This window comes from Salmo salar, chromosome ssa10 (genome assembly GCF_905237065.1).
Source record: "Salmo salar chromosome ssa10, Ssal_v3.1, whole genome shotgun sequence".
Taxonomy (NCBI): Eukaryota; Metazoa; Chordata; class Actinopteri; order Salmoniformes; family Salmonidae; genus Salmo; species Salmo salar.
Window position 1 is genome coordinate 112,786,339 of NC_059451.1, and position 27,064 is coordinate 112,813,402.

The following is a 27,064-nucleotide window of genomic DNA, read 5'->3' on the forward strand; positions in this document are numbered from 1 at the left end:
CACTTACTCATTCAAGGGTTTTTCTTTATTTTTACTATGTTCTACATTGTAGAATAATAGTGAAGACATCAAACCTATGAAATAACACATATGGAATCATGTAGTAACCAAAAATGTGTTAAATCAAAATATATTATATATTTTAGATTCTTCAAAGTAGCCACCCTGTGCCTTGATGACAGCTTTGCACACTCTTGGCATCATCTCAACCAGCTTCATGAGGTAGTCACCTGGAACGCATTTCAATTAACTTTTAAGAAGGCGCACCTGTTAACTTGTGGAATTTCTTTCCGTCTTAATGTGTTTGAGCCAATCAATTGTGTTGTGACAAGGTAGGGGGATATACAGACTATAGCCCTATTTGGTAAAATACCTAGTCCATATTATGCCAAGAACAGCTCAAATAAGTAAAGAGAAAAGACAGTCCATCATTACTTTAAGACAAAGGACAGTCAATACGGAAAATTCCAGTTTCAGTTTCTTCAAGTGCAGTCGCAAAAACCATCAAGCGTTATGATGAAACTGGCTCTCATGAGGACCGCCACAGGAATGGAAGAGCCAGAATTAGCTTTGCTGCAGAGTATAAGTTAATTAGAGTTACCAGCCTCAGAAATTGCAGCCCAAATAAATACTTCACAGAGTTCAAGTAACAAACACATCTCAACAACTGTTCAGAGCGGGACTGTGTGAATCAGGCCTTCATGGTCAAATTGCTGCAAAAAAAAACACTACTAAAGGACACCAATAAGAAGAAGAGATATGCTTGGGCCAAGAAACACTAGCAATGGACATTAGACCAAACTGGAGATTTTTGGTTCCAACTGTTGTGTCTTTGTGAGACGCGGTGTGGGTGAACGGATGATCTCCGCATGTGTATTTCTCACTGTAAAAGCATAGAGGAGGTGGTGTTATGGTGTGGGGGTGCTTTGCTGGTGACACTGTCTGTGATTTATTTAGAATTCAAGGCACACTTAACCAGCATGACTACCATAGCATTCTGCAACGATATGCCATCCCATCTGGTTTGGGCTTAGTGGGACTATCATTTGTTTTTCAACAGGACAATGACTCAACACACCCCCAGGCTGTGTAAGGGCCATTTTACCAAGAAGGAGAGTGATGGAGTGCTGCATCAGATGCCCTGGCCTCCACAATCCCCCGACCTCAACCAAATTGAGATGGTTTGGGATGAGTCGGACCGCAGAGTGAAGGAAAAGAAGCCAAAAAGTGCTCAGCATGTGGGGGAACTCCTTCAAGACTGTTGGGAAAGCATTCCTGGTGAAGCTGGTTGAGAGAATGCCAAGAGTGTGCAAAATGTATTTTCTGAAATTGTATATGCAGGGCTCCCACGTAAAAGAGACACTGGTCTCAATGGTGGCTCCCTGATTAAATGAAGGAAAATAAATTATACCCCCTAATTCCCCATTTGAGATATCAAACATAACACTAAAATAGGTGGTCAATATCCTGACAAACTATAATAAATAAATGCACATTGAATGCACACAAGTGGAAGCTTCTTATCACCGTCAGAGAGACATAGGTGAAGGGCAAGAAGGGTGATCATTTAAGTTGGAGATCAACAACAACCCATTCACACTACAGTATATGGGAGAACAGAAGCATGCACATTGCCCTGCCTCTGTCACCTCTAGGACAGCCCAGAGAGGAGGAAGAAACAATAACAAAAGGAGGAGGGACATTGAAGACGCACCACAGGCGGGTCTATCTACTTGTGCTCTCCAAACTCCTGCCAGTGGAGAGCGCTTTGTTCCCTTATTGAAATGTTTTATTGTTGCTTTCACAAGTTAAAAACGACATTTGCGAAATCAATCTACTACAATAGTTGCTAACGTTTCACCATGCCATTCCATTACCGTTATTGCAACATTTAAGACATTTCTGATTCAAGTGTGATACAGGCTAAATTGTTACGTTTTCATTTGCCTTGGGCGGAATGTTTATAGTGACCATGAGCGTTCGCAACACTCATGAGGTAGAAGTTCTGATTATTTTTATTACAGTAACATGTAGGCCTATTTGTGTGCTGTTTGGTCCTGAGAGTTTCTCAGTCTCTATTTTGCCACTGTGAACGTGAATAGATATAGCTGGCCTGTGCACCAGAATAGGTGTGGCCAAGTGCCCATTTTGGGATGTTCCCCTCAGTTCAAGTTTGACAACTCATTGGGGAGGCTGTGTTTTTTGACAACTCATTGGGGAGGCTATGCCTTGCCATAACGGTTAGGACAGGTTTTGCCTGATGAGGCTTTTTTTTGCTGGCATTTTAAAATCAGAGGTCTGTATATACAGTATACTGAACAAAAATATAAATGCAACAATTTAAAGTTTTACTGAGTTACAGTTCTTATAAGAAAATCAGTAAATTCAAATTAATGAATTAGGCTCTAATCTATGGATTTCACATGACTGCGCATCCATGGGTCGGCCTGGGAGGGCATAGGCCCAGCCAATCAGAATAGTTTGTTTCCCAACAAACAATGCTGCGCACTGGCGCACATTAGCCCGAGCAACGCCCCGGGACTGCTTAGCAGAAGAAATACTGTATCAGCCCAAGGAGAGAAGCACGAGATTGAACTTCACTCAACTTTCTAGTTTTCCCTGTTAGTTAACACTATCAACGTTTCCCTTTACTGTGTCAATTGTGATCGAATCAACACAATATTATCCACTTTCAATGCAACATACCAAAACAAGCTATCCAAGAGATTTTGTTGTAGGCATAAGGCATCGGAGTAAGATTCTATTGCATTTTATTTATTTATTTAACCTTTATTTAACTAGGCAAGTCCGTTAAGAATAAATTCTTATTTACAATCATGGCCTATCGGGGAACAGTGGGTTAAACTGCCTTGATCAGTGGCAGAACGATAGATTTTTACCTTGTCAGCTTGGGGATTCGATCAAGCAACCTTTTGGTTGCTGGCCCAACGCTCTAATCACTAGGCTACCTGCCGCCCCAGTCCATACAGCCATCTGGGTTCTCAGTACATTGCGCAGACAGGAAAAAACACACAGGACTCAGTCAGTACTCTACACAGACCAATGCGACATAACCAAATCTGAACTGCAGTAGGCCTATATGCAAATAGACCATTGCCATATATGGATCTGTGCCAATTACTTTGATCTGGACTGTGTTTACAGCGGTGGTCGTGAGTAGACGCGTTTGTTTTTAGATCAAAGCGAGTGCTGCATGTAGCCACGTGTGCACATTTTGTTCATATCCTTTAATAGTTAGTGATGCGTAAGATGGCGCCAACAGACCGGACCAGGAATACGACTTTCCCAAATTGGATCCTTTGTTCGCACCCCCCAGGGCAATTGAACTTATCCCAGAGGCTAGTCTAAGACGCCGCCGGCGGAGAAAAAGTACTCAGTGGACTTCTAGTCCGACTCAGGAGGCGGGCACACCATCCACTGCTTCCGAGTATATTACTCGCTGATGTTCAGTCTCTGGACAATAAAGTAGATGAACTCAGGGTGAGGATTTCCTTCCAGAGAGACATCAGGGACTGTAACATACTCTGTTTCACGGAAACATGGCTCTCTCCTGATATACTGCCCCTGCCCATACAGCCATCTGGGTTCTCAGTACATCGTGCGGACAGGAATAAAGAACTCTCCGGGAAGAAGGGCGGTGGTGTATGTTTCATAATTAACCACTCATGGTGTGATTGTGATAATGTACAGAAACTCAAGTCCTTTTGTTCACCCGACCAAGAAAACCTCAATCAAATGCCGACTGTATTACTTTGAGAGAATTCTCTTCGGTTATAGTCACAGACGTATATATTCCACCTCAAGCTGATAACACGACACCCTCAAGGAACTACACTGGACTTTATGCAAACTTGAAACTACATATCCTTAGGCTAAATTTATTTTAGCTGGGGATTATAAAGCAAATTTGAGGAAACGCTACCGAAGTTCTATCAACACATTGACTGTAGTACTAACGCTGGAAAAACACTCGCCCACTGCTCTTCTCTCTTCCGGGATGCCTACAAGGCCCTTCCCGCCAAATTAGATCTTGACTCCATTTTTCTCCTCCCTTCCTATAGGCAGAAACTCAAACAGGAAGTACCCGTGCTAAGGTCTATTCAATGCTGGTCTGACCAATCGGAATCCATGCATAAAGATTGTTTTGATCATGCGGACTGGGATATATTCCGGGTATCCTCGGAGAATAACAATGTACACAGGGACACTGTGACTGAGTTCATCAGGAAGTGTATAGGGGATGTTGTTCCCACTGTGACTATTAAAACCTACCCAAACCAGAAAAAGTGGATAGATGGAAGCATTCGCGCTAAACTGAAAGCACTAACCACCGCATTTAACCATGGCAAGGTGACTGGGAATATGGCCGAATACAAACAGTGTAGTTATTCCCTCCGTAAGGCAATCAAACAGGCAAAATGTCATAGTCCGGGTAGGGTTTGGCCAGCTGGGATGTCCTTGTCCCATCGCGCTCTAGCAACTCCTGTGGCGGGCCGGGATCATGCACGCTGACACGGTCACCAGCTGTATAGTGTTTCCTCCGACACATTGGTGCGGCTGGCTTCTGGGTTAAGCGTGCTTTGTGTCAAGAAGCAGTGCGGCTTGGCGGGGTTGTGTTTTGAGGACGCACGGCTCTCAACATTCGCTTCTCCTGAGTCCATACGGGAGTTGCAGCGATGGGACAAAACTAACTACCAATTGGACATGACGAAATTTGGGATAAAAAATTATAATTAAAAAAAATTTAAAAGGAGCTGATCGTGGACTTCAGGAAAAAGCATCACCGGGGGCACACCGCCCTCCAGGACAACTACAGCACCCAATGTCACAAGAAGGCCAAAAAGATCAAGGACATCAACCACCTGAGCCATGGCCTGTTCACCCCGCTATCACCCAGAAGGCAAGGTCAGTTCAAGTGCATCAAAGCAGGGACCGAGAGACTGCTTCTATCTCAAGGCCATCAGACTGTTAAATAGCCATCACTAGCCGGCTACCACCCGATTACTCAACCCTGCACCTTACAGGCTGCTGCCCTATATACATAGACATGGAATCACTGGATACTTTAATAAGTGGAACACCAGTCACTAATAATGTTTACGTACTGCTTTACTCATTTCATATGTATATACTGTATTCTATTCTACTGTATTTTAGTCAATGCCACTCCTACATCGCTCGTCCTAATATTTATATATTTCTTAATTCCATTATTTTACTTTCAGATGTGTGTATTGTTGTGAGTTGTTAGATATTACTGCAGTGTTGGCGCTAGGAACACAAGCATTTCGCTACACACGCAATAACATCTGCTAAATATGTGTATGTGACCAGTAATATTTGATTTGATTTATTAGACCAGTTCTAGATCATTTGTAGTCAGCAATAGAGGAGGGATTGTTTCCTACAAGAGCACAAAACTTTGAAAAGCTAGTCAGGTAAATAGCTTTTTGTATGTCTTAAAAGGGCAGTGTTGTAATTTGAGACAGTCTTGAGTAAGCTAAGTAGCAGATAGGCAGAAGGTAGCATCATTTGTCATTCTCTAATAATGGCATGGGAATAATAATGCATTTTATTCTGTAAAGTGGTTTCTTGCATAAAACACACGTTTCAGTCACCTCCTTGTCTGAAGGACAAGTGGATAAACAGGTTCATGTCAAGCCCTGCATGATTTTTTTCAAAAGTCTCATGGAATATAGGCCTACATTGAACACCACACATTTGCTGCTATTGTAGGCTGAAAGGTATAACAGCTATTTCCATGTTAATATGTTATGGAATGCATTTTCTCCATTGTTTTAGATGGTATGCCACTGGTAGGTCTACATTATGAACACTTAAAACTAACTTGGGGCCTCCCGCGTGGCGCAACGGTCTAAGGCACTTCATTGAAGTGCTTGAGGCGTCACTACAGACCCGGGTCTGATCCCAGGCAGCCGACCGCGACCAGGAGACCAATGAGGTGGCGCACAATTGGCCCAGCATCGTCCAGGTTAGGGGAGGGTTTGGCCGGCCGGGATGTCCTTGTCCCATTGCGCTCTAGCGACTCTTTATGGCGGGCCGGGCGCAATGCACGCTGACTTTGGTCGCCAGTTGTATGGTATTTCCTCCAACACATTGGTGCGGCTGGCTACCGGGTTAAGCGAGCAGTGTGTCAAGAAGCAGAACGGCTTGGCAGGGTCGTATTCCGGAGGGCACATGGCTCTTGACCGAGCCGTTACGGGATTTGCAGCGATGGGACAAGACTAACTACCCATTGGATATCACCAAATTGGGGAGAAAAGAAAATGGGTACATTTAGTTTTTAATTTAAAACGTCAAGCGGGTACAGCCTCAGTGATCACAGTAACGGTGCGCTGAAAGTAGCACAGAATTTTTACAACATTCAGCAAACTTTGCTCAGCTGGCCTCCCGCCGCGCCACTCGGGAGTCCAGCTCCTTCATTGTGTTGACGTTGAGGTAGAGATTATTTTCCTGGCACCACTCTGTCAGGGCAGTCACCTCCTCCCTGTAGCCTGTCTTATCATTGTTGGTAATCAGCTGTCCAGTGGCTGGTCTCAGACGATCCCGAAGATGAAGAAGTCAGATGTGGAGGTCCTGGGCTGGCGTGGTTACACGTGGTCTGCGGTTATGAGGCCGGTTGGACGTATTACCAAATTCTCTAAAACGACGTTGGAGGCGAGTTATGGTAGCGGTAACAGCTCTGGTGGACATTCCTGCAGTCAGCATGCCAATTGCACGAGCCCTCAAAACTTGAGACACCTATGGCATTGTGTTGTGCAACAAAACTGCACGTTTTAAAGTGACGTTTTACTGTCCCCAGTACAAGGTGCACCTGTGTAATGATCATGCAGTTTAGTCAATTTCTTGATATACCACACCTGTCAGGTGGATGGATTATCTTGGCAAAGGAGAAATGCTCACTAACAAGGATGTAAACAAAATTGAGCACACAATTTGAGAGAAATAAGCTATTTGTAAAATATGGAACATTTCTGGGATCTTTTATTTCACCTCATGAAACATGGGTCCAACACTTCCATGTTGAGTTTATATTTTTGTTCAGTATATACTGTATACAGTGCCTTCACACCGCTCAACTTTTTCCACATTTTGTTGCGTTACAGCCTGAATTTAAAATTGATCAAATTTAGATATTGTCTTCGCTGGCCTACACACAATACACCATAATGTCAAAGTGGTATTATGTTTTTCAAAATGTTTACGAATTAATAAAAAATCAAAAGCTGAAATGTCTTGACTCATTAAGTATTCAACCCTTTTGTTATGGCAAGCCTAAATAAGTTCAGGAGTAAAAATATGCTGAACAAGTCACATAATACGTTGAATGGACTTTGAACGTGATTTTTTATGACTACCTCATCTCTGTACCCCACACATACAATTATTTGTAAGGTCCCTCAGTCAAGCAGCGAATTTCAAACCCAGATTCAACCACAAAGACAAAGGAGATTTTCCAATGCTTTGCAAAGACAGGCACCTATTGGTAGATGTGTCAAAATAAAAAAAGCAAACATTGAATATCCCTTTGAGCATGGTGAAGTTATTCATTACACTTTGGATGGTGTATCAATACACCAAGTCAATACAAATATACCGATGTCCTTCCTAACTCAGTTGCTGGAGAGGAAGGACACCACTCAGTGATTTCACCATGAGGCCAATGGTGACTTTAAAACAGTTATAGAGTTTAATGGCTGTGATAGGAGAAAACTGAGGATTGATTCATTCATTCATCCTGTTTGCAACAAGGCACAAAATAGAGCTAAAAATGTTGCAAAACAATTAACTTTTGTCCTCAATACAAAGTGTTATGTTTGGGGCAAATCCAATACAACACATTATTGAATACCACTCTCCAATGTTATTGGTATGCTTGTAATTGTTAAGGACTGGGGAGATTTTCAGGATAAAAAAAATTAACGGAGCTACACACAGGAAAAAAATCCTAGTGGACAATCTGGTTCAGTCTGCTTTCTACCAGACGTGTGATATTTCATAGTTTTGAGATCTTCACTATTATTCTACAATGAAGAAAAAGTAAAAATAAAGAAAAACCCTGGAATGAGTAGGTGTCCAAACTTTTGACCGGTACTGTATGTATATAGTAACCAAAAAAGTGTTAAAGAAATCAAAATATATTTTAGATTCTTCAAAGTAAGCCACCCTTTGCCTTGATAACAGCTTTGCACACTCTTGGCATTCTCTCAACCAGCTTCAAATGGAATGCTTTTCTAATAGTCTTGAAGGAGTTCCCACATATGCTGGGCACTTGTTGGCTTCTTATCCTTCCCTCTGCGGTCCAACTCATCCCAAACCATCTCAATTGGGTTGAGGTCGGGTGATTGTGGAGGTCAGGTCATCTGATGCAGCACGCCATCACTCTCCTTCTTGGTCAAATAGCCCTTACAGAGCCTGAAAGTGTGTTGGATCATTGTCCTGTTAAAAAACAAATGATAGCACAAACCAGATAGGATGGCATATCGCTGCAGAATGCTGAGGTCGCCATGCTGGTTAAGTGTGCCTTGAAATCTAAATAAATCACAGAGTCACCAGCAGAGCACCCCCAAACCATCACAACTCGATGCTTCACGGTGGGAACCACACAAGTGGAGATCATCCGTTCACCTACTCTGCGTCTTGTCGTGGACGAATCAGAATTAGTTGGGTAACATAGATAATTAAGATGTTTTATTAGTATAATATGCTAATTTGAGGTACTTGTCAATAGAAAGTGTCCATTGGACTCTGGTGTCTTTTCAGTTGCATGTCTACCTTAGCTGGGGCTCAGACACTTGGGGCCCAGAGAGAGGAGAGGTCAGACTTGTCGTCATGGGAATGTGTCTTTACCTATTTCTTAAACCATGTGAAGGGATGGCGTGATTAAATGGGGAACCAATGACTTGTCTCCACAATGTCTGTGACCATGGTCTCTTAGATCTCACACTTATCCTGTGATAATATATGGCCTAGAGGCTCACTCCCTCCAGTGAGCCTGTCCAGGAGTGGGGTCAAGAGGGGGTTTGCTTGAGATGGGAGTATCTAGAGTTGACAATTGATATATGCCATTGGATGAAATAGTTCTGTTCAATACCGTACCAGGGAGGGACAGTTCTAAGGGGACCAGATACTGGGCTATTCAATTAATCCTGTTGACATAGCAGTTACTGTCTGATGTGTTTTATTGATATCTGTCATACAAAACGTAACCTTTGCGAACTGTTACTAAGTATCTGTGGTTTGTCAATGTACGTTGAAGGGGCTGTATCGTTGCTATAAAAGATCCCTGAGCCATTCTGTAAGCACCTCATTAAATGATTCATTCGAGAGAATGCATTATTGGGGGTCAAGAACTTTTGCAAAAGTATCTTAAGTATTAAAGATGTAGTTTTAACTCGGACTGGTGTGTTTGTAAATCCTCATTTGGTAATGCGGAAATTAGCCACCACAGTCTCACAAAGACTCGGCAGCTGGAACCAAAAACCTCAGATTTGGACTCAGACCAAAGGACAGATTTACACTGGTATAATGTCCATTGCTCGTGTTTCTTGGCCCAAGCATGTCTCTTCTTCTTATTGGTGTCCTTTAGTAGTGGTTTCTTTGCAGCAATTCCACCATGGAATTGGTGATTGATTCACGCAGTCTCCTCTGAACAGTTGATGTTGAGATGTTTCTGTTACTTGAACTCTGTGAAGCATTTATTTGGGCTGCAAAATCAAATCAAACTTTACTTTTCACATGCGCCGAACACAACGTGTAGACCTTACCATGAAATGCTTACTTACAAGCCCTTAACCGTCAATGCAGTTCAAGAAATAGAGTTTAGAAAATATTTACTAAATAAACTAAAGAAATATTTTTATAAAAAGTAACAATAAAATAATAACAAGGCTATATACATGGGGTACTGGTACCGAGTCGATGTGTGGGGGTACAGGATAGTCGAGTTAATTTGTACATGTAGGTAAGGGTGAAGTGACTATGCAAAGATAAAAAAAAAACGGGCGGGGGGGCGTCAATGTAAATTGTTCGTTGGCCATTTGATTAATTGTTCGACAGTCTTATGGCTTGGGGGTAGAAGCTGTTAAGGAGCCTTTTGGTCCCAGACTTGGCGCTCCGGTACCGCACAGTAGCAGAGAAAACAGTCTGACTTGGGTGACTGGAATCTGACAATTCTTTGGGCTTTCCTCTGACACCGCCTATTATATAAGTCCTGGATGGCAGGAGGCTTGGCCGGTGATGTACTGGGCCATACGCACTACCCTCTGTAGCGCCTTACGATCAGATGCCAAGCAGTTACCATACCAGGTGGGGATGCAACCGGTCAGGACACTCTCGATGGTGCAGCTGTATAACTTTCTGAGGATCTGGGGACTCATGCCAAATCTTTTTAGTCTCCTGAGGGGGAAAAGGTGTTGTTGTGCCCTCTTCACAACTGTATTGGACAGGTTAGTAAATCTAATGAACATATCCTCTGCAGCAGAGGTAACTCTTCCTGACGTAATGACGGCACGAAAAATACAGTGCGACACAGAACAAAAGCAGAAAAATACTAAGCACACAATTCCAACAACTAAACAAGTTCAAGTCGAGCAGTCATTTGAAAGAGTAAGAACATTTCAGCGAGACAACTGAAAGGCAAAATCCATTAACGTCAAGATAATGGAATTCATTGCCCTTGACAATCACCCGTCCTCTGTCGTGGATGATGTTGGCTTTCGCCGACTGGTCGAGCTCCGGTACACACTATTTTTCAGATATTGCCCTACTGGAGTTAGCCAGTATTGTGGAAAAGTACAGTTGAAGTCGGAAGTTCACATACACTTAGGTTGGAGTCATTAAAACTAGTTTTTAAACCACTCCACAAATTTCATATTAACTAATTATAGTTTTGGCAAGTCGGTTAAGACATCTACTTTGTGCATGACAAGTAATTTTTCCAACAATTGTTTACAGACAGATTATTTCACTGTATCACAATTCCAGTGGGTCAGAAGATTAAATACACTAAGTTGACTGTGCCTTCAAACAGCTTGGAAAATTACAGAAAAGGACGTCATGACTTTAGAAGCTTCTGATTGGCTAATTGACAATTTGAGTCAATTAGAGGTGTACCTGTGAATGTATTTCAAGGCCTACCTTCAAACTCAGTGCCTCTTTGATTGACATCATGGGAAAATCAAAAGAAATCAGCCAAGACCTCAGAAAATAAATTGTAGACCTCCACAAGTCTGTTTCATCCTTGGGAGCAATTTCCAAATGCCTGAAGGTACCACGCTCATCTGTACAAACAATAGTACGCAAGTATAAACACCATGGGACCATACAGCCGTCATACCGCTCAGGAAGGAGACGCGTTCTGTCTCCTAGAGATGAACGTACTTTGGTGCGAAAAGTGCAAATCAATCCCAGAACAACAGCAAAGGACCTTGTGAAGATGCTGGAGGAAACAGGTACAAAAGTATCTATATCCACAGTAAAACGAGTCCTATATCAACATAACCTGAAAGGCCGCTCAGCAAGGAAGAAGCCACTGCTCCAAAACCGCCATAAAAAAGCCAGACTACGGTTTGCAGCTGCACATGGGGACAAAGATTGTACTTTTTGGAGAAATGGCCTCTGGTCTGATGAAACAAAAAAATAGAACTGTTTGGCCATAATGACCATCGTTATGTTTGGAGGAAAAAGGGGGAGGCTTGCAAGCCGAAGAACACCACCCCAACCGTGAAGCACGGGGGTGGCAACATCATGTTGTGGGGGTGCTTTGCTGCAGGAGGGACTGGTGCACTTCACAAAGTAGATGGCATCATGAGGCAGGAAAATTATGTGGATAAATTGAAGTAACATCTCAAGACATCAGTCAGGAAGTTAAAGCTTGGTCGCAAATGGGTCTTATGGACAATGGACCACAATGGGTCTTATGGACAATGACCACAAGCATACTTCCAGAGTTGTGGCAAAATGGCTTAAGGACAACAAAGTCAAGGTATTGGAGTGACCAACACAAATCCCTGACCTCAATCCTATAGAACATTTGTGGGCAGAACTGAAAAAGTGTGTGCGAGCAAGGAGGCCTACAAACCTGACTCAGTTACACCAGCTCTGTCAGGAGGAATGGCCCAAAATTCACCCAACTTATTGTGGGAAGCTTGTGGAAGGCTACCCAAAACGTTTGACCCAAGTTAAACAATTTTAAAGGCAATGCTACCAAATACTAATTGAGTGAATGTAAACGTCTGAACCACTGGGAATGTGATGAAAGAAATAAAAGCTAAAATAAATAATTCTCTACTATTATTCTGACATTTCACATTCTTAAAATAAAGTGGTGATCCTGACTCACCTAAGACAGGGAATTTTTACTAGGATTAAATGTCAGGAATTGCGAAAAACTGATTTGAAATGTATTTGGCTAAGGTGTATGTAAACTTCCGACTTCAACTGTATGTATGTATGTATGTATGTATAGACACACACACACACACACACACACACACACACACACACACACACACACACACACACACACACACACACACACACACACACACACACACACACACACACACACACACACACACACACACACACACACAACCATTCAACAGTTTGTGGTCACTTAGAAATGTCCTTCTATTTGAAAGAAAAGCATATTTTTGGTCCATCAAAATAACATCAAATTGATCAGATATACAGTGTTGACACTGTTAATGTTGTAAATTACTATTGTAGCTGGAAACAGCTGATTTTTACAGAATATCTACATGGGCGTACAGAGGCCCATTATCAGCAACCATCACTCCTGTTCCAAAGGGCACGTTGTGTTAGCTAATCCAAGTTCATCATTTTAAAAGGCTAACTGATCATTAGAAAACCCTTTTGCAATTATGTTAGCACAGCTGAAAACTGTTGTTCTGATTAAGGAAGCAGTAGAACTGGCCTTCTTTAGACTAGTTGAGTATCTGGAGCATCAGCATTTGTGGGTTTGATTACAGGCTCAAAATGGCCAGAAACAAAGCGCTTTCTTATGAAACTCGTCAGTCTATTCTTGTTCTGAGAAATTAAGGCGATTCCATGCGAGAAATTGCCAAGAAACTGAAGATCTTGTACAACACTGTGTACTACTCCCTTCACAGAACAGCGCAAACTGTCTCTAACAAGAATGGAAAGAGGAGTGGGAGGCCCCGGTGCACAACAGAGCAAGAGGACAAGTACATTAGAGTGTCTAGTTTGAGTCTCCTCTTTACTGTTGACGTTGAGACTGGTGTTTTGCGGGTACTATTTAATGAAGATGCCAGTCGAGGACTTGCTAGGCGTTTGTTTCTCAAACTAGATACTAATGTACTTGTCCTCTTGCTCAGTTGTGCACCGGGGCCTCCCACTCTTTCTATTCTGGTTAGAGCCAGTGCTGATAATGGGCCTCTGTACACCCATGTAGATATTCCATTAAAAAATGTTTTTAAAAAGTCAGCCGTTTCCATCTACAACAGTCATTTACAACAATGTCTACACTCTTTTTCAATTTCATGTTATTCTAATGGACAAAAAAGTTGTTTTTCTTTAAAAAACAAGGACATTTCTAAGTGACCCCAAACTTTTTAACGGTGGTGTATATTTTTTTACAAATCGATACTTGCAGTAAAATAGCAATATAATATCTTACAAAAATATTATTGCAATACGCAACCATTGATTTCACCCCCCCATCACTAAAGGGCTTTACCTACTGATATATAATGTTAGATAAAGGGCCTTGCCTGCTGATATATGGCTCTAGTAAAGGGCCCTTACCTGCTGATATAGGCTTGTTTGAAGTCGGGCCTCATGCTGATGGCCTGTCTGTAGAGCTGGTCAGCCTCCTCCAGCCGTGAGTCGTTGGTACGGATCAGGTTGGCCAGGTTAATGTACACGTTCAGGTGGTTGGGCGCAACACGGGTGGCGTACTTCTTCCCTGGAATGATCTGGAAGGGCATAATCAGTGATTATTCCCCTCAGTGATTGATTCATGATGTTTAATTTTAAAAAAATGTAACCTTTATTTAAATAGTCAAGTCAGTTAAGAACAAATTCTTATTTACAATGATGGCCTACCCCGGCCAAACCTGGACGACGCTGGGCCAATTGTGCGCCGCCCTATGGGACTCCCAATCACGGCCGGATGTGATACAGCCTGGATTCGAACCAGGGACTGTAGTGACACCTCTTGCACTGAGATGCAGTGCCTTAGACCTTTGCGACACTCGGGAGCTCTGAGTTTATTATACATGTTTATTATACATGGACGGTATTAGATCACACTATACAACACGTTTGCATTGTTTTGGTTAGCTCTGATAGGTAAGGGGCACTGGACATTAGTTATTCCAGGTAAACTTTAACCACTAGAGAATGTAGATCATGAGAGCCGTGTGAACAAACACTTAAAAATATATATACTATCACCACTTTTCACGAGCCCAACCAATGTTTCGGTATGTCCTTATTTTCAAGGAAAGCTAGGCAGAAAGAGAAATTAAATAACAACCAACAGAAAAGAAAACTTAATGAGAAATTTAGTCCCACCATCTTGGAGGGCAAATAATGATTGAGCATATCTAGAATACCAATATAATTCTAATCACTGGAAGCCTCTGATGTAGGCAATCTGCTCTGTCATGGCCAACATGGTATCCCACATTACAGTGGGATTGTTAGGGAAACAAATTCTGTCATACATCTATACCCTCCCATTCAGACAAGACAGTTCTATATTCCTACACTAGCCACACACCTAGCTAGAGAGGGAGAAGATATATATTTTTGTTTTCTTCTATGGAAGAAAACCATCTATTGAATCAGAGTTAACACAGTTCCTCAAATAAATCATGAGAACATGACAGACTGAGGCTAACAAAAGCTGCACTTTTCTATTCAATCAGTGTACATTTCCTCCATCGACAGGATCACAGAGGCTTATCAAACACGCACTAAAGCACCATATCGTTAGTTTCATTCCATGGGGTTGTCGGTAGTTGGATTTCAAGACATAAGCGGAAATCTGGATATAAATAGTTCACTTATTTGGAAACCCAATAAATAAAAGAGCTATGATCAACATAAGTGTACTGTGTCTAAGTGATTATCATTGGGCCCCACGCGGATATCCTGTTCAGGATCATCAGCATGGGGCCATGGATACATGATGGCCATAGCCGCCTGCGTGCTTTAGCTGAAAAACCTCTTCAAAAGATACAACAAGGCCTCGCCTGTACTGTTTCGTGACGCTAACATTAAAGAAATCAGCCCCGCTGCTGATTCACAAAATTGTAATTTGTTTTCAAAGCTGACCCATCGCAAGGGTAGTACAGATCAAATAAGCTTCCATAAATACAGTGAGGGAAAAAAGTATTTGATCCCCTGCTGATTTTGTACGTTTGCAAACTGACAAAGAAATGATGGTAGGTTTATTTGAACAGTGAGAGACAGAATAACAACAACAAAAATCCAGAAAAACGCATGTCAAAAATGTTATAAAATGATTTGCATTTTAATGAGGGAAAGAAGTATTTGACCCCTCTGCAAAACATGACTTAGTACTTGGTGGCAAAACCCTTGTTGGCAATCACAGAGGTCAGACGTTTCTTGTAGTTGGCCACCAGGTTTGCAAACATCTCAGGAGGGATTTTGTCCCACTCCTCTTTGCAGATCTTCTCCAAGTCATTAAGGTCTCGAGGCTGACGTTTGACAACTCGAACCTTCAGCTCCCTCCACAGATTTTCTATGGGATTAAGGTCTGGAGACTGGCAAGGCCACTCCAGGACCTTAATGTGCTTCTTCTTGAGCCACTCCTTTGTTGCCTTGGCCGTGTGTTTTGGGTCATTGTCATGCTGGAATACCCATCCACGACCCATTTTCAATGCCCTGGCTGAGGGAAGGAGGTTCTCACCTAAGATTTGACGGTACATGGCCCCGTCCATCGTCCCTTTGATGCGGTGAAGTTGTCCTGTCCCCTTAGCAGAAAAACATCACCAAAACATAATGTTTCCACCTCTATGTTTGATGGTGGAGATGGTGTTCTTAGGGTCATAGGCAGCATTCCTCTTCCTCCAAACATGGCGAGTTGAGTTGATGCCAAAGAGCTCCATTTTGGTCTCATCTGACCACAAAACTTTCACTCAGTTGTCCTCTGAATCATTCAGATGTTCATTGGCAAACTTCAGACGGGCATGTATATGTGCTTTCTTGAGCAGGGGGACCTTGCGGGCGCTGCAGAATTTCAGTCCTTCACGGCATAGTGTGTTACCAATTGTTTTCTTGGTGACTATGGTCCCAGCTGCCTTGAGATCATTGACAAGATCCTCCCGTGAAGTTCTGGGCTGATTCCTCACCGTTCTCATGATCATTGCAACTCCACGAGGTGAGATCTTGCATGTAGCCCCAGGCCGAGGGAGATTGACAGTTCTTTTGTGTTTCTTCCATTTGCGAATAATCGCACCAACTGTTGTCACCTTCTCACCAAGCTGCTGGGCGATGGTCTTGTAGCCCATTCCAGCCTTGTGTAGGTCTACAATCTTGTCCCTGACATCCTTGGAGAGCTCTTTGGTCTTGGCCATGGTGGAGAGTTTGGAATCTGATTGATTGCTTCTGTGGACAGGTGTCTTTTATACAGGTAACAAACTGAGATTAGGAGCACTCCCTTTAAGAGTGTGCTCTTAATCTCAGCTCGTTACCTGTATAAAAGACACCTGGGAGCCAGAAATCTTTCTGATTGAGAGGGGGTCAAATACTTATTTCCCTCATTAAAATGCAAGTCAATTTATAACATTTTTGACATGCGTTTTTCTGGATTTTTTGTTGTTATTCATTCTCTCACTGTTCAAATAAACCTACCATTAAAATTATAGACTGATCACTTCTTTGTCAGTGGGCAAACATACAAAATCAGCAGGGGATCAAATACTTTTTTCCCTCACTATATATATATTTTTTACAAGTAGATTGGATTACCAAACTCGTTTCATATTCATTTTTCATGAATGATAGAATAGTGGGAACTGGGCAGTTACAGAGAGACCGATAGTAAAGAGGCACAGACAGAATGGCCGAGACAAGGCTTGAAATCCGGAGACGGCAGCGCTACCGGTAGGCCAGCCTGAGGCACTGCCATTTCCTAATTTGACTTAATTCCTGAGATAAACAACTTTTAGGGATTGGGGTAGGAAATCAGGTCAGCCTCCCATTGATCTCTAACAACATAAACTAATCATAACAGAGCTGTATTTCTTAGCATCAATTATTTTTTTATTTAACTAGGTAAGTCAGTTAAGAACAAATTCTTATTTTCAATGACGGCCTAGGAACAGTGGGTTTGCTGCCTTGTTCAGGGGCAGAACGACAGATTTTTACCTTGACAGCTCGGGGATTCGATCTTGCAACCTTTCAGTTACTAGTCCAACGCTCTAACCACTAGGCTACCCTAAGAATTTGTTAACTGACTTGACTATTTAAATAAAGGTTAGATAAAATAAAAGGTGAGCATGACCTAAGACTATTAAACTAACTATTAAAATGATCAAGTCCTCAGGAGACCTTTAACATTTAACTGATGATCAACTATCTGTCAAGCGAAGAAGTGCCCCTTTAGTTGACGTCACTCCCGAGATGGAGGTTTGGGTAGGAAGTCAGATTGGCCTTCTAATAACCATCATCATAAACTCATTAACATACCAGAGGTAAATTACTTGCAATGCTTAACATTAGACAGCTAAACATGATTTAATGACTACAAAGCAATTCATGCCAAAGGTAGGCCTTTCAAAAGGCAGGGGTCCTCAGGTGCTCCTTTAATATTATCCTGCTGCTCAATGATCTATCAAGCTTTGACAGGACGACATTGTAAATTAGAATTTGTTCATAACTGACTTGTCTGGATAAATAAAAGGGATAAATAAATCATATAAATACAAAAGGGTGAATGCAGCTGACAACACATAGAAAACACAACTTAACACGTAGAGGGATTTGGTTTAAAATCCTGGCCCTGGCACAATGAACAACACTGTTCCTCCCACTCGCTGCTGTTACCTCCCAGCTACCGATTCCTCTCGTCGTCATGTCCCTCAAAGGATGATGAAGGTGAAACAGTGGGAATAACAAACACGACTGTTGTTTTCCCTCTTAAATACACCTGGGTGTGTGTGGCCTTGTCACATACCTGTGGCATGAGGGATTTGGCAACCAGGTAGGCATCCTCAGCCTCCTTGGACTTATTCAGGTTCTTGTAGGTCCTTCCCACATTCATATGGGCTCCAATGTCATCTGCAGGGACATGCCACAGGAGAAGGCACATGGATTAGCAATGACAATTTGGCAGGGATATCAAGCCTGCGTGGGGATTAGGGATTAGGAGCATATGCCCAGGCAGTCAGGTGGCGGCTTGGCTGGACACTGGCAGTACATCTGATCTGATGGGAGTTTAGCGGAACATTGTGTGTGCGCCAAATGGCACCCGACATTCAATATAGTGCACTACTTTTGGAATGCATCCATTCAATAGGACCACACAATACAGCTCTGTGGCGGCGGGTGGCTGTCTAACGAGCGGAGCAGGTTGTATGAGGCATTGACATGGTTAAGATAGCCAAAGCCACGGTGATGTCACATGATATTTCATTAGGTTAAAATTGGCATTTGGCTAGTGAGAAATGGGTTGTAAAATGAGTATTTTAGAGATAAATTTAGATTAAGTATTTGTAAACTATACAGCCCTGTGAAAAAGTATTTGCACCCTTACTAATTTTCTCTACTTTTGCATATTTTTGATAATGAATGTTATCAGATCTTCAACCAACACCTAATATTAGATAAAGGGAACCTGAGTGAACAAATAACAACAATCATATACTTACTTCATCTATTTCATAAACAAAGTTATGCAACACCCAATGCCCGTGTGAAAAAGTAACTTCCCCCTTACACTCAATAACTGGTCGTGCCACTTTTAGCTGCAATGACTGCAACCAAATGCTTCCTGTAGTTGTTGATCAGTCTCAAATCACTTTTTGGCAAATTTGACTAACTTTTTGGATGACATTGGTCCCATTACGCATGGCGAAATACAAACACAGTAAGAATCTCATACCAACGGTAAAGCATGGTGGTGGTACTGTGATGGTTTGGGGATGCTTTGCTGCCTCAGGACCTGGACGACTTGCCTTAATAGAAGGAACCATGAATTCTGCTCTGTATCAGAGAATTCTACAGGAGAATGTCAGGCCATCCGTCTGTGAGCTGAAGCGCAGCTGGGTCATGCAGCAAGACAATGATCCAAAACACACAATCAAGTCTACATGAAAATGGCTAAAAAGCAACAAATTTGAAGTTTTGAAATGGTCTAGTCAAAGTCCAGACCTAATCCCAATTGAGATGTTGTGGCAAGACTTGAAACGAGCAGTTCATGCTTGAAACCCCATAAATGTAGCTGAGTTAAATCAGTTCTGCATGCAAGAGTGGGTCAGAATTCCTCCACAGCGATAAGAGACTGATCAACAACTACAGGAAGCATTTGGTTGCAGTCATTGCAGCTAAAGGTGGTACAACCAGTTATTGAGTGCAAGGGGTAATTCCTTTTTCACACAGGGAAATTGGTTGTTGCATAACTTTAAATAAATAAAATAAGTATACATTTTTTTGTTATTTGTAAACTCAGGTTCCATTTCTCTAATATTAGGTTTTGGTTGAAGATCTGATAACATTCAGTATCAAAAATATGCAAAAGTAGAGAAAATCTGAAAGGGGGCAAATACTTTTTCACGGCACTGTACAAGAGAAGTGTATATAGAAAGTGTGAAAAATCATGTTGTTTCATTCTATAGAACCTAATAACGGAATTGTGTAGGCGTGGAACCTTGGAGTGGATGGTGACAGGCCTCATGTTCAAATTACTTTTGTGTTCCTTGTAAAAAAAAAACAACAGCTTCCTTGTAAGAAACCCAAAACAATTGCCTTCTGGGAACCAGCAGTCTGAAGTGAAGTGTTCAACATCATGGCTATGACAAGCAGACTGATGCTGAAAGATTAGAAAAAGCAGGAAATCCTGATCGGGTTAATGTGCTTACAGAGATAATCTATGGAAACTATTGGGTGGTGAAACTTCGCAAATATTAAATTACAATGCAACTAATTTACATTACAAGTACTTTAACTCAATGTTTTTCATAATAACACCATTGAGCAGACTATATTATATTGATCAAAATCTTGCTATCTTGTCATCGTCTCATCTTCATCATAGCCTTGAAGCCCACCAGACAATAATGGGAGAGGTCTTACCTGGTTGGACCCGGGTGGCTTGAAGGAAATATCTCAGAGCTTTTTCGTAATTGTTTTGATTTTCCAGAGCATGACCAACATTATTCCATAGCTTGGCGTTGTTCTTGTTGACCTGAGGGGAGACATGGCAATCAATCGAAGAAAATGGAGGAAAAACAAACGAGGAGAACAATCTTGGTGAGTTTATTGTAAGTTAGGCCAAGAATGAGATGTGGACGACATACTTTTAGGGCTGAGGTAAACAGTGTATATTCAGATTCCCAGTCCCAGTTTCTGTTGAAGGTCTTGACTGCGTGTGTGGCGAGGAGCACTCCAATCATCAGCCAGGAGATCTTCCTCAAGTGTCTGGTCAATAGAGGGAGAAAGCAAATAGAAAAATGGTGATTCTGTTAAAAGACAATAGAAAGCACAAATAATACCCCCACTCAAATTGATAAATGGTGTCAATTGGTTCAATTTGGTTTTGAATTGTGGCTACAGACACTGAGGGCTGGTTTCCTGGACACAGATTAAGCATCGTCTTGGACGATTGAAAGTGCTTCTTTTTATTTTTATTTCACCTTTATTTAACCAGGTAGGCTAGTTGAGAACAAGTTCTCATTTACAACTGCGACCTGGCCAAGATAAAGCAAAGCAGTTCGACATACAACAGAGTTACACATGGAATAAACAAACATACAGTCAATACAGTAGAAAAAGTCTATATACAGTCGTGGCCAAAAGTTTTGAGAATGACACAAATATTGATTTCCACTAAGTTTGCTGCTTGTTTTGTTCCCCGAGCCACTTAGTTATCACTTTTGCCTTATGGCAAGGTGCTCCATCATGCTGGAAAAGGCATTGTTCGTCACCAAACTGTTCCTGGATGGTTGGGAGAAGTTGCTCTCGGAGGATGTGCTGGTACCATTCTTTATTCATGGCTGTGTTCTTAGGCAAAATTGTGAGTGAGCCCACTCCCTTGGCTGAGAAGCAACCCCACACATGAATGGTCTCAGGATGCTTTACTGTTGGCATGACACAGGACTGATGGTAGCGCTCACCTTGTCTTCTCCGGACAAGCTTTTTTCCAGATGCCCCAAACAATCGGAAAGGGGATTCAGAGAAAATGACTATACCCCAGTCCTCAGCAGTCCAATCCCTGTACCTTTTGCAGAATATCCGTCTGTCCCTGATGTTTTTCCTGGAGAGAAGTGGCTTCTTTGCTGCCCTTCTTGACACCGGGACATCCTCCAAAAGTATTCGCCTCACTGTGCATGCAGATGCACTCACACCTGCCTGCTGCTATTCCTGAGCAAGCTCTGTACTGGTGGTGCCCCGATCCCGCAGCTGAATCAACTTTAGGAGACGGTCCTGGCACTTGCTGGACTTTCTTGGGCGCCCTGAAGCCTTCTTCACAACAATTGAACTGCTCTCCTTGAAGTTCTTAATGATCCGATAAATGGTTGATTTAGGTGCAATCTTACTGCAGCAATATCCTTGCCTGTGAAGCCCTTTTTGTGCAAAGCAATGGTGACGGCACGTTTCCTTGCAGGTAACCATGGTTGACAGAGGAAGAACAATGACTCCAAGCACCACCCTCCTTTTGAAGCTTCCAGTCTGTTATTCGAACTCAATCAGCATGACAGAGTGATCTCCAGCCTTGTCCTCGTCAACAATCACACCTGTGTTAATGAGAGAATCACTGACATGATGTCAGCTGGTCCTTTTGTGGCAGGGCTGAAATGCAGTGGAAATGTTTTTTGGGGGGATCCAGTTCATTTGCATGGCACAGAGGGACTTTGGAATTAATTGCAATTCATTTTATCACTCTTCATAACATTCTGGAGTATATCCAAATTGCCATCATACAAACTGAGGCAGCAGACTTTGTGAAAATGTATATTTGTGTCATTCTCAAAACCTTTGGCCACGACTGTACAGTGTGTGCAAATGAGGTAAGATAAGGGAGGTAAGCCAATAAATAGGCCATGGTGGCGAAGTAATTACAATATAGCAATTAAACACTGGAATGGTAGATGTGCAGAAGATGAATGTGCAAGTAGAGATACCGGGGTGCAAAGGAGCAAGATAAATAAATAAATACAGTATGGGGATGAGGTAGTTGGATGGGCTATTTGCAGATGGGCTATGCACAGGTGCAGTGATCTGTGAGCTGCTCTGAAAGCTGGTGCTTAAAGCTAGTGAGGGAGATGTGAGTCTCCAACTTCAGTGATTTTTGCAGTTCGCTCCAGTCATTGGCAGCAGAGAACTGGAAGGCGGCCAAAGGAAGAATTGGCTTTGGGGGTGACCAGTACCTGCTGGAGCGTGTGCTATGGGTGGGTGCTGCTATGGTGACCAGTGAGCTGAGATAAGGCGGTGCTTTACCTAGCAAAGACTTGTAGATGACCTGGAGCCAGTGGGTTTGCGATGAGTATGAAGCGAGGGCCAGCCAACGAGAGCGTACAGGTCACAATGGTGGGTAGTATACGGGGCTTTGGTGACAAAACGGAGGGCACTGTGATAGACTGCATCCAATTTGTTGAGTAGAGTGTTGGAGGCTATTTTGTAAATGACATCGCCGAAGTCGAGGATCGGTAGGATGGTCAGTTTTACGAGGTTATGTTTGGCAGCATGAGTGAAGGATGCTTTGTTGCGAAATAGGAAGCCGATTCTAGATTACATTTTTGATTGGAGATGCTTAATGTGAGTCTGGAAGGAGAGTTTACAGTCTAACCAGACACCTAGGTATTTGTAGTTGTCCACATATTCTAAGTCAGAACCACCCAGAGCAATGATGCTGGACGGGCAGGCAGGTGCAGGCAGCGATCGGTTGAAGAGCATGCATTTAGTTTTATTTGCATTTAAGAGCAGTTGGAGGCCACGGAAGGAGAGTTGTATGGCATTGAAGCTTGTCTGGAGGTTAGTTAACACAGTGTCCAAAGAAGGGCTAGAAGTATACAGAATGGTGTCGTCTGCGTAGAGGTGGATCAGAGAATCACCAGCAGCAAGAGCGACATCATTGATGTATACAGAGAAGAGAGTCGGCCCGAGAATTGAACCCTGTGCACCCCCATAGAGTCTGCCAGAGGTCTGGACAACAGGCCCTCCGATTTGACACACTGAATTCTGTCTGAGAAGTAGTTGGTGAACCAGGCGAGGCAGTCATTTGAGAAACCAAGGCTGTTGAGTCTGCCGATAAGAATGTGGTGATTGACAGAGTCGAAAGCCTTGGCCAGGTCAATGAATAGTTCTTAGTCCAAGACTAGGTTTATTATCTGTGTCCGTAAACCATCCTTGAGAGTGGTCTATTTTTAAAGCACTTATTTTATGCTTGGGAGACGTTTATTACCCCATTACACTCCATGCGAGTTTGTGTTGGAAAATAACTACTATCTCCAAATGGTACAAGATTTGTTTGTGCCGTCTTGCCAACTCCTTTGGTCATTGGGAAGACCACAAACAGATCTGGCAACCAGGCTAAATACTGTAAAACTCACCTCTTATGGGAGATAATCCTGAAGCCATGTGCCACGAGGACACAGAATCCCATACTGGGCACATAGAGCACCCTCTCTGCCACCACAAAGCCCACAGGGAAGAAGAGGTTGGAGGCTGGGATGAAGGGGAGAACGATCAAAGACAGGGCCTGGAGGAGAAGGAAGAGGAGGAGGAATACAACCTTGAATGAGCCTACTTATTGTTGTATTTTAAGATGTTCTTCTTAGGAATGCACTGCAACAGAGCAATGGGTTAACATAGAGTTTGGAAACTCAGTATATACACAGCACAGAGTAAACACACCATATTGGTTTAAGACTTTCCCTTATATGTTAGCATATCTACATGATAAATATGACAAAATAGTTATAAGTGACAAATTCAGGCTGATGGAGGACACCAGGATAAGCATGTTAGGAATTACTTATTACTTCACACACCATATCAGTAGAGCACTCTAAATGAAAGATTAAGCAAGGTAGAACTTTCCCAGCATGCATGTGACTCAATCCCTCATCTCTTATCTGTTGCAATTACAGAGTCATTTTTGGAGGAAACCCAGGAGGAGACGTTTTAAAGCTTTTTACTGGTTGTGAACTAGGGAGGCAAACAAAGATACAGAAAATAACGTGGCAGGGAATGCAACGCACGTTATTTGACTTTTATTGCCTTACAAAAAAGAAAGAAGAAATCCCAGACTTAACAGAAGCACAGCGGTAGCATAGTAGGTAGGATTTACTACAGAGGCCTGGTCTGAGCCTCGAGGAAACAGAGTAGGTGTGAAGTATGGAATTCAATGACAGTCGTGTTGAGTTCAGCAGTTTAAACTGAGATTGTGTGACTGTGAAATCCAGCAGTGTGCTGTGGTAAATTCTTAGTTCACGAGTGTTGTCAAACATAACGTCCGTAAGCTGTTTAACTGCCTGCAATATGATTTAAAGTGGCCCCCATTTGACACCTCTAAAACTAGCCTGTCAGATAATTCAAAAATAATATTTGATGTTGGAGAAGTACAAAAGGCCAAATGCAGTATACAATGAGGCAATTGCTTCAGTGGACTAAGAACATGTCATGGAGCTTTGAATTATGAGTTTGGAGAGGATTACGCCTATATTATGATAAATCTGTAAAATAACAAATGTTCCATTGTGGTACAGTTTCAGACACAACCCAACAAGACTGAGCCAAAATCACGCCCGTCATTTACCGATAAAGAACAATTGCACAACCTTATAACCAGTTATTATGCTGTTACTATATATGCACTTCTGTACGATTTTATACACATTTTGTTGTTCTATCATTTTGATGTAAGCCTTTTGCAGTGGTTGGTGATTTTCTTGCCACCCCAAATGTTTTTTCTAAAAAAAACGAACCATTAATTCAATGTAATTCAAGGTATGAAATTGTTCTTTTCAAAAACAATCTCTTTTTAGATTTAGTTCTGGTCAATTTGCAGTGTACAAATTATTAGAATTATGTTCTGGCCCACTGACCATGAGCTCCAACAAAAATCATCCCGCGGCTGAATCTAGTTGCCTACCTCTGGCCTAATAAAAAGTATGAAGTTTACAAGTAATTCACAACAAATTCTTCAAGTTCTCCATGCTCCAGTCCGGCAGCTGGTACCGGTGCATCAAGGCTCAGACAAAAAGACTTCTAAACAGCTTCTACCCCCTGGCCACAAGGCTGTTAAATGGCTAACAACTACTGCTCTCCCACTCCCACAGACTATCCACACTGACTCTGTGCCCATCCACAGGTCTCTACCCACGCCGATACAACCTACGCTGCAGCTAAAATGATTATTGATTAGTATTACTCCATTAAACTGCTGCTCATTAATTATTGATTGCTATTAACATTAGTATTTATCCTGCTACTGGTCACTATTCCTCCTGTTTACATGTATATATTATCAAAATAAAGAAAGTTGCACACTCCATCTATAGTCTCCCAGCAATTAAATGGGTATATTTACCAACGTTTCTGCATCACTGTGCCTTCCTCAGTGTCCTCCCTTCCTTATGAATACTTGAACCAGGTTAAGTAGACACAGTGCAATTAGTGTAACCAATGACAGTAGTGAAGGGTGTGTCATAATGATTAAGTTAATTCAAATTAATTAGTGAAACTGTTAAAAAATTGTATGTGGCATATTAAATATATTATCATATAGAAAGATAATGCAATACTGTACATGATATTACTGTACATTTGTTCATAATAAGGGCCTGAGATCAAAGTCAATATTCAGACCACTACGGGTCAATGTTTTTAGATAGGATATCCAGTAAGCCTCCCTTTGTAGTAGTAGGATCTCGATGTTAACTCCTCTCCTTGATAGAGCAACATGCTCAATGCCTGTGTATTTGTGGGAGGAGATGGGATGGTTAGCTTCAACAAAGTGAGCTGCTACTGAATAGTCCCCAGGTGGTGAGGGTAGGAAACAACATCTCCACCCCGCTGATCCTCAACACTGGGGCCCCACAAGGGTGCGTTCTCAGCCCTCTCCTGTGCTCCCTGTTCACCCATGACTGCGTGGCCATGCATGCCTCCAACTCAATCATCAAGTATGCAGACGACACTACAGTGGTAGGCTTGATTACCAACAACGACGAGACGGCCTACAGGGAGGTGGTGAGGTCCCTCAGAGTGTGGTGTCAGGAAAATAACCTGTCACTCAACATCAACAAAACAAAAGGAGATGATCGTGGACTTCAGGAAACAGCAGAGGGAGCACCCCCCTATCCACATCGACGGGACAGTAGTGGAGAAGGTGGAAAGTTTTAAGTGCCTCGGCGTACACATCACGGACAAACTGAAATGGTCCACTCACACCCGGCCAATTGTCCGGGAGAAGAAAAAAAAATCACAAATGCCCAAAAAATGCTTTTTAGCCTATTCATTGATGGAAATACATTTGACTAGTCCTGCTTATCAGTCTGTAGGTTAATTTGCATAATTTGGTCAAATTAAATTGCCGCATGTTTAAGAGATAGTATATTCTTTATATATCTTGTCACACACATACAGCATACAGATACAGAGCCTTTGAGCAGAAAATGTGTCAGACAGCGCGAGAGCTGCTGCTACAGCATCTCAAATGGCAACAGAAGGCAAACTTCATCAGCACGTCACACACCCCTTTGCAATGAGCTGGAGGCTATGCATTTTGAAAAAATATACTTAATTGTTTGAAACCTGAACGTTCTAATACATATGAGGCATGTCT

General features: G+C 42.3%; 1 protein-coding gene across 1 annotated transcript in view; it reads right to left on the minus strand.

The window, feature by feature from the left end:
• The window catches only part of tmtc3 (transmembrane O-mannosyltransferase targeting cadherins 3), a 140,660-nt gene that overhangs the window by 20,771 nt on the left and 92,825 nt on the right, over positions 1–27,064 (minus strand). The window contains exons 8-12 of the mRNA XM_014125664.2: positions 23,829–23,977; positions 20,577–20,697; positions 20,353–20,464; positions 18,236–18,339; positions 13,834–14,003 (exon numbers count right to left, since the gene is read on the minus strand). Coding sequence (XP_013981139.1) covers positions 13,834–14,003; positions 18,236–18,339; positions 20,353–20,464; positions 20,577–20,697; positions 23,829–23,977 — 656 coding nt within the window. The remainder of the gene's footprint in view (positions 1–13,833; positions 14,004–18,235; positions 18,340–20,352; positions 20,465–20,576; positions 20,698–23,828; positions 23,978–27,064) is intronic.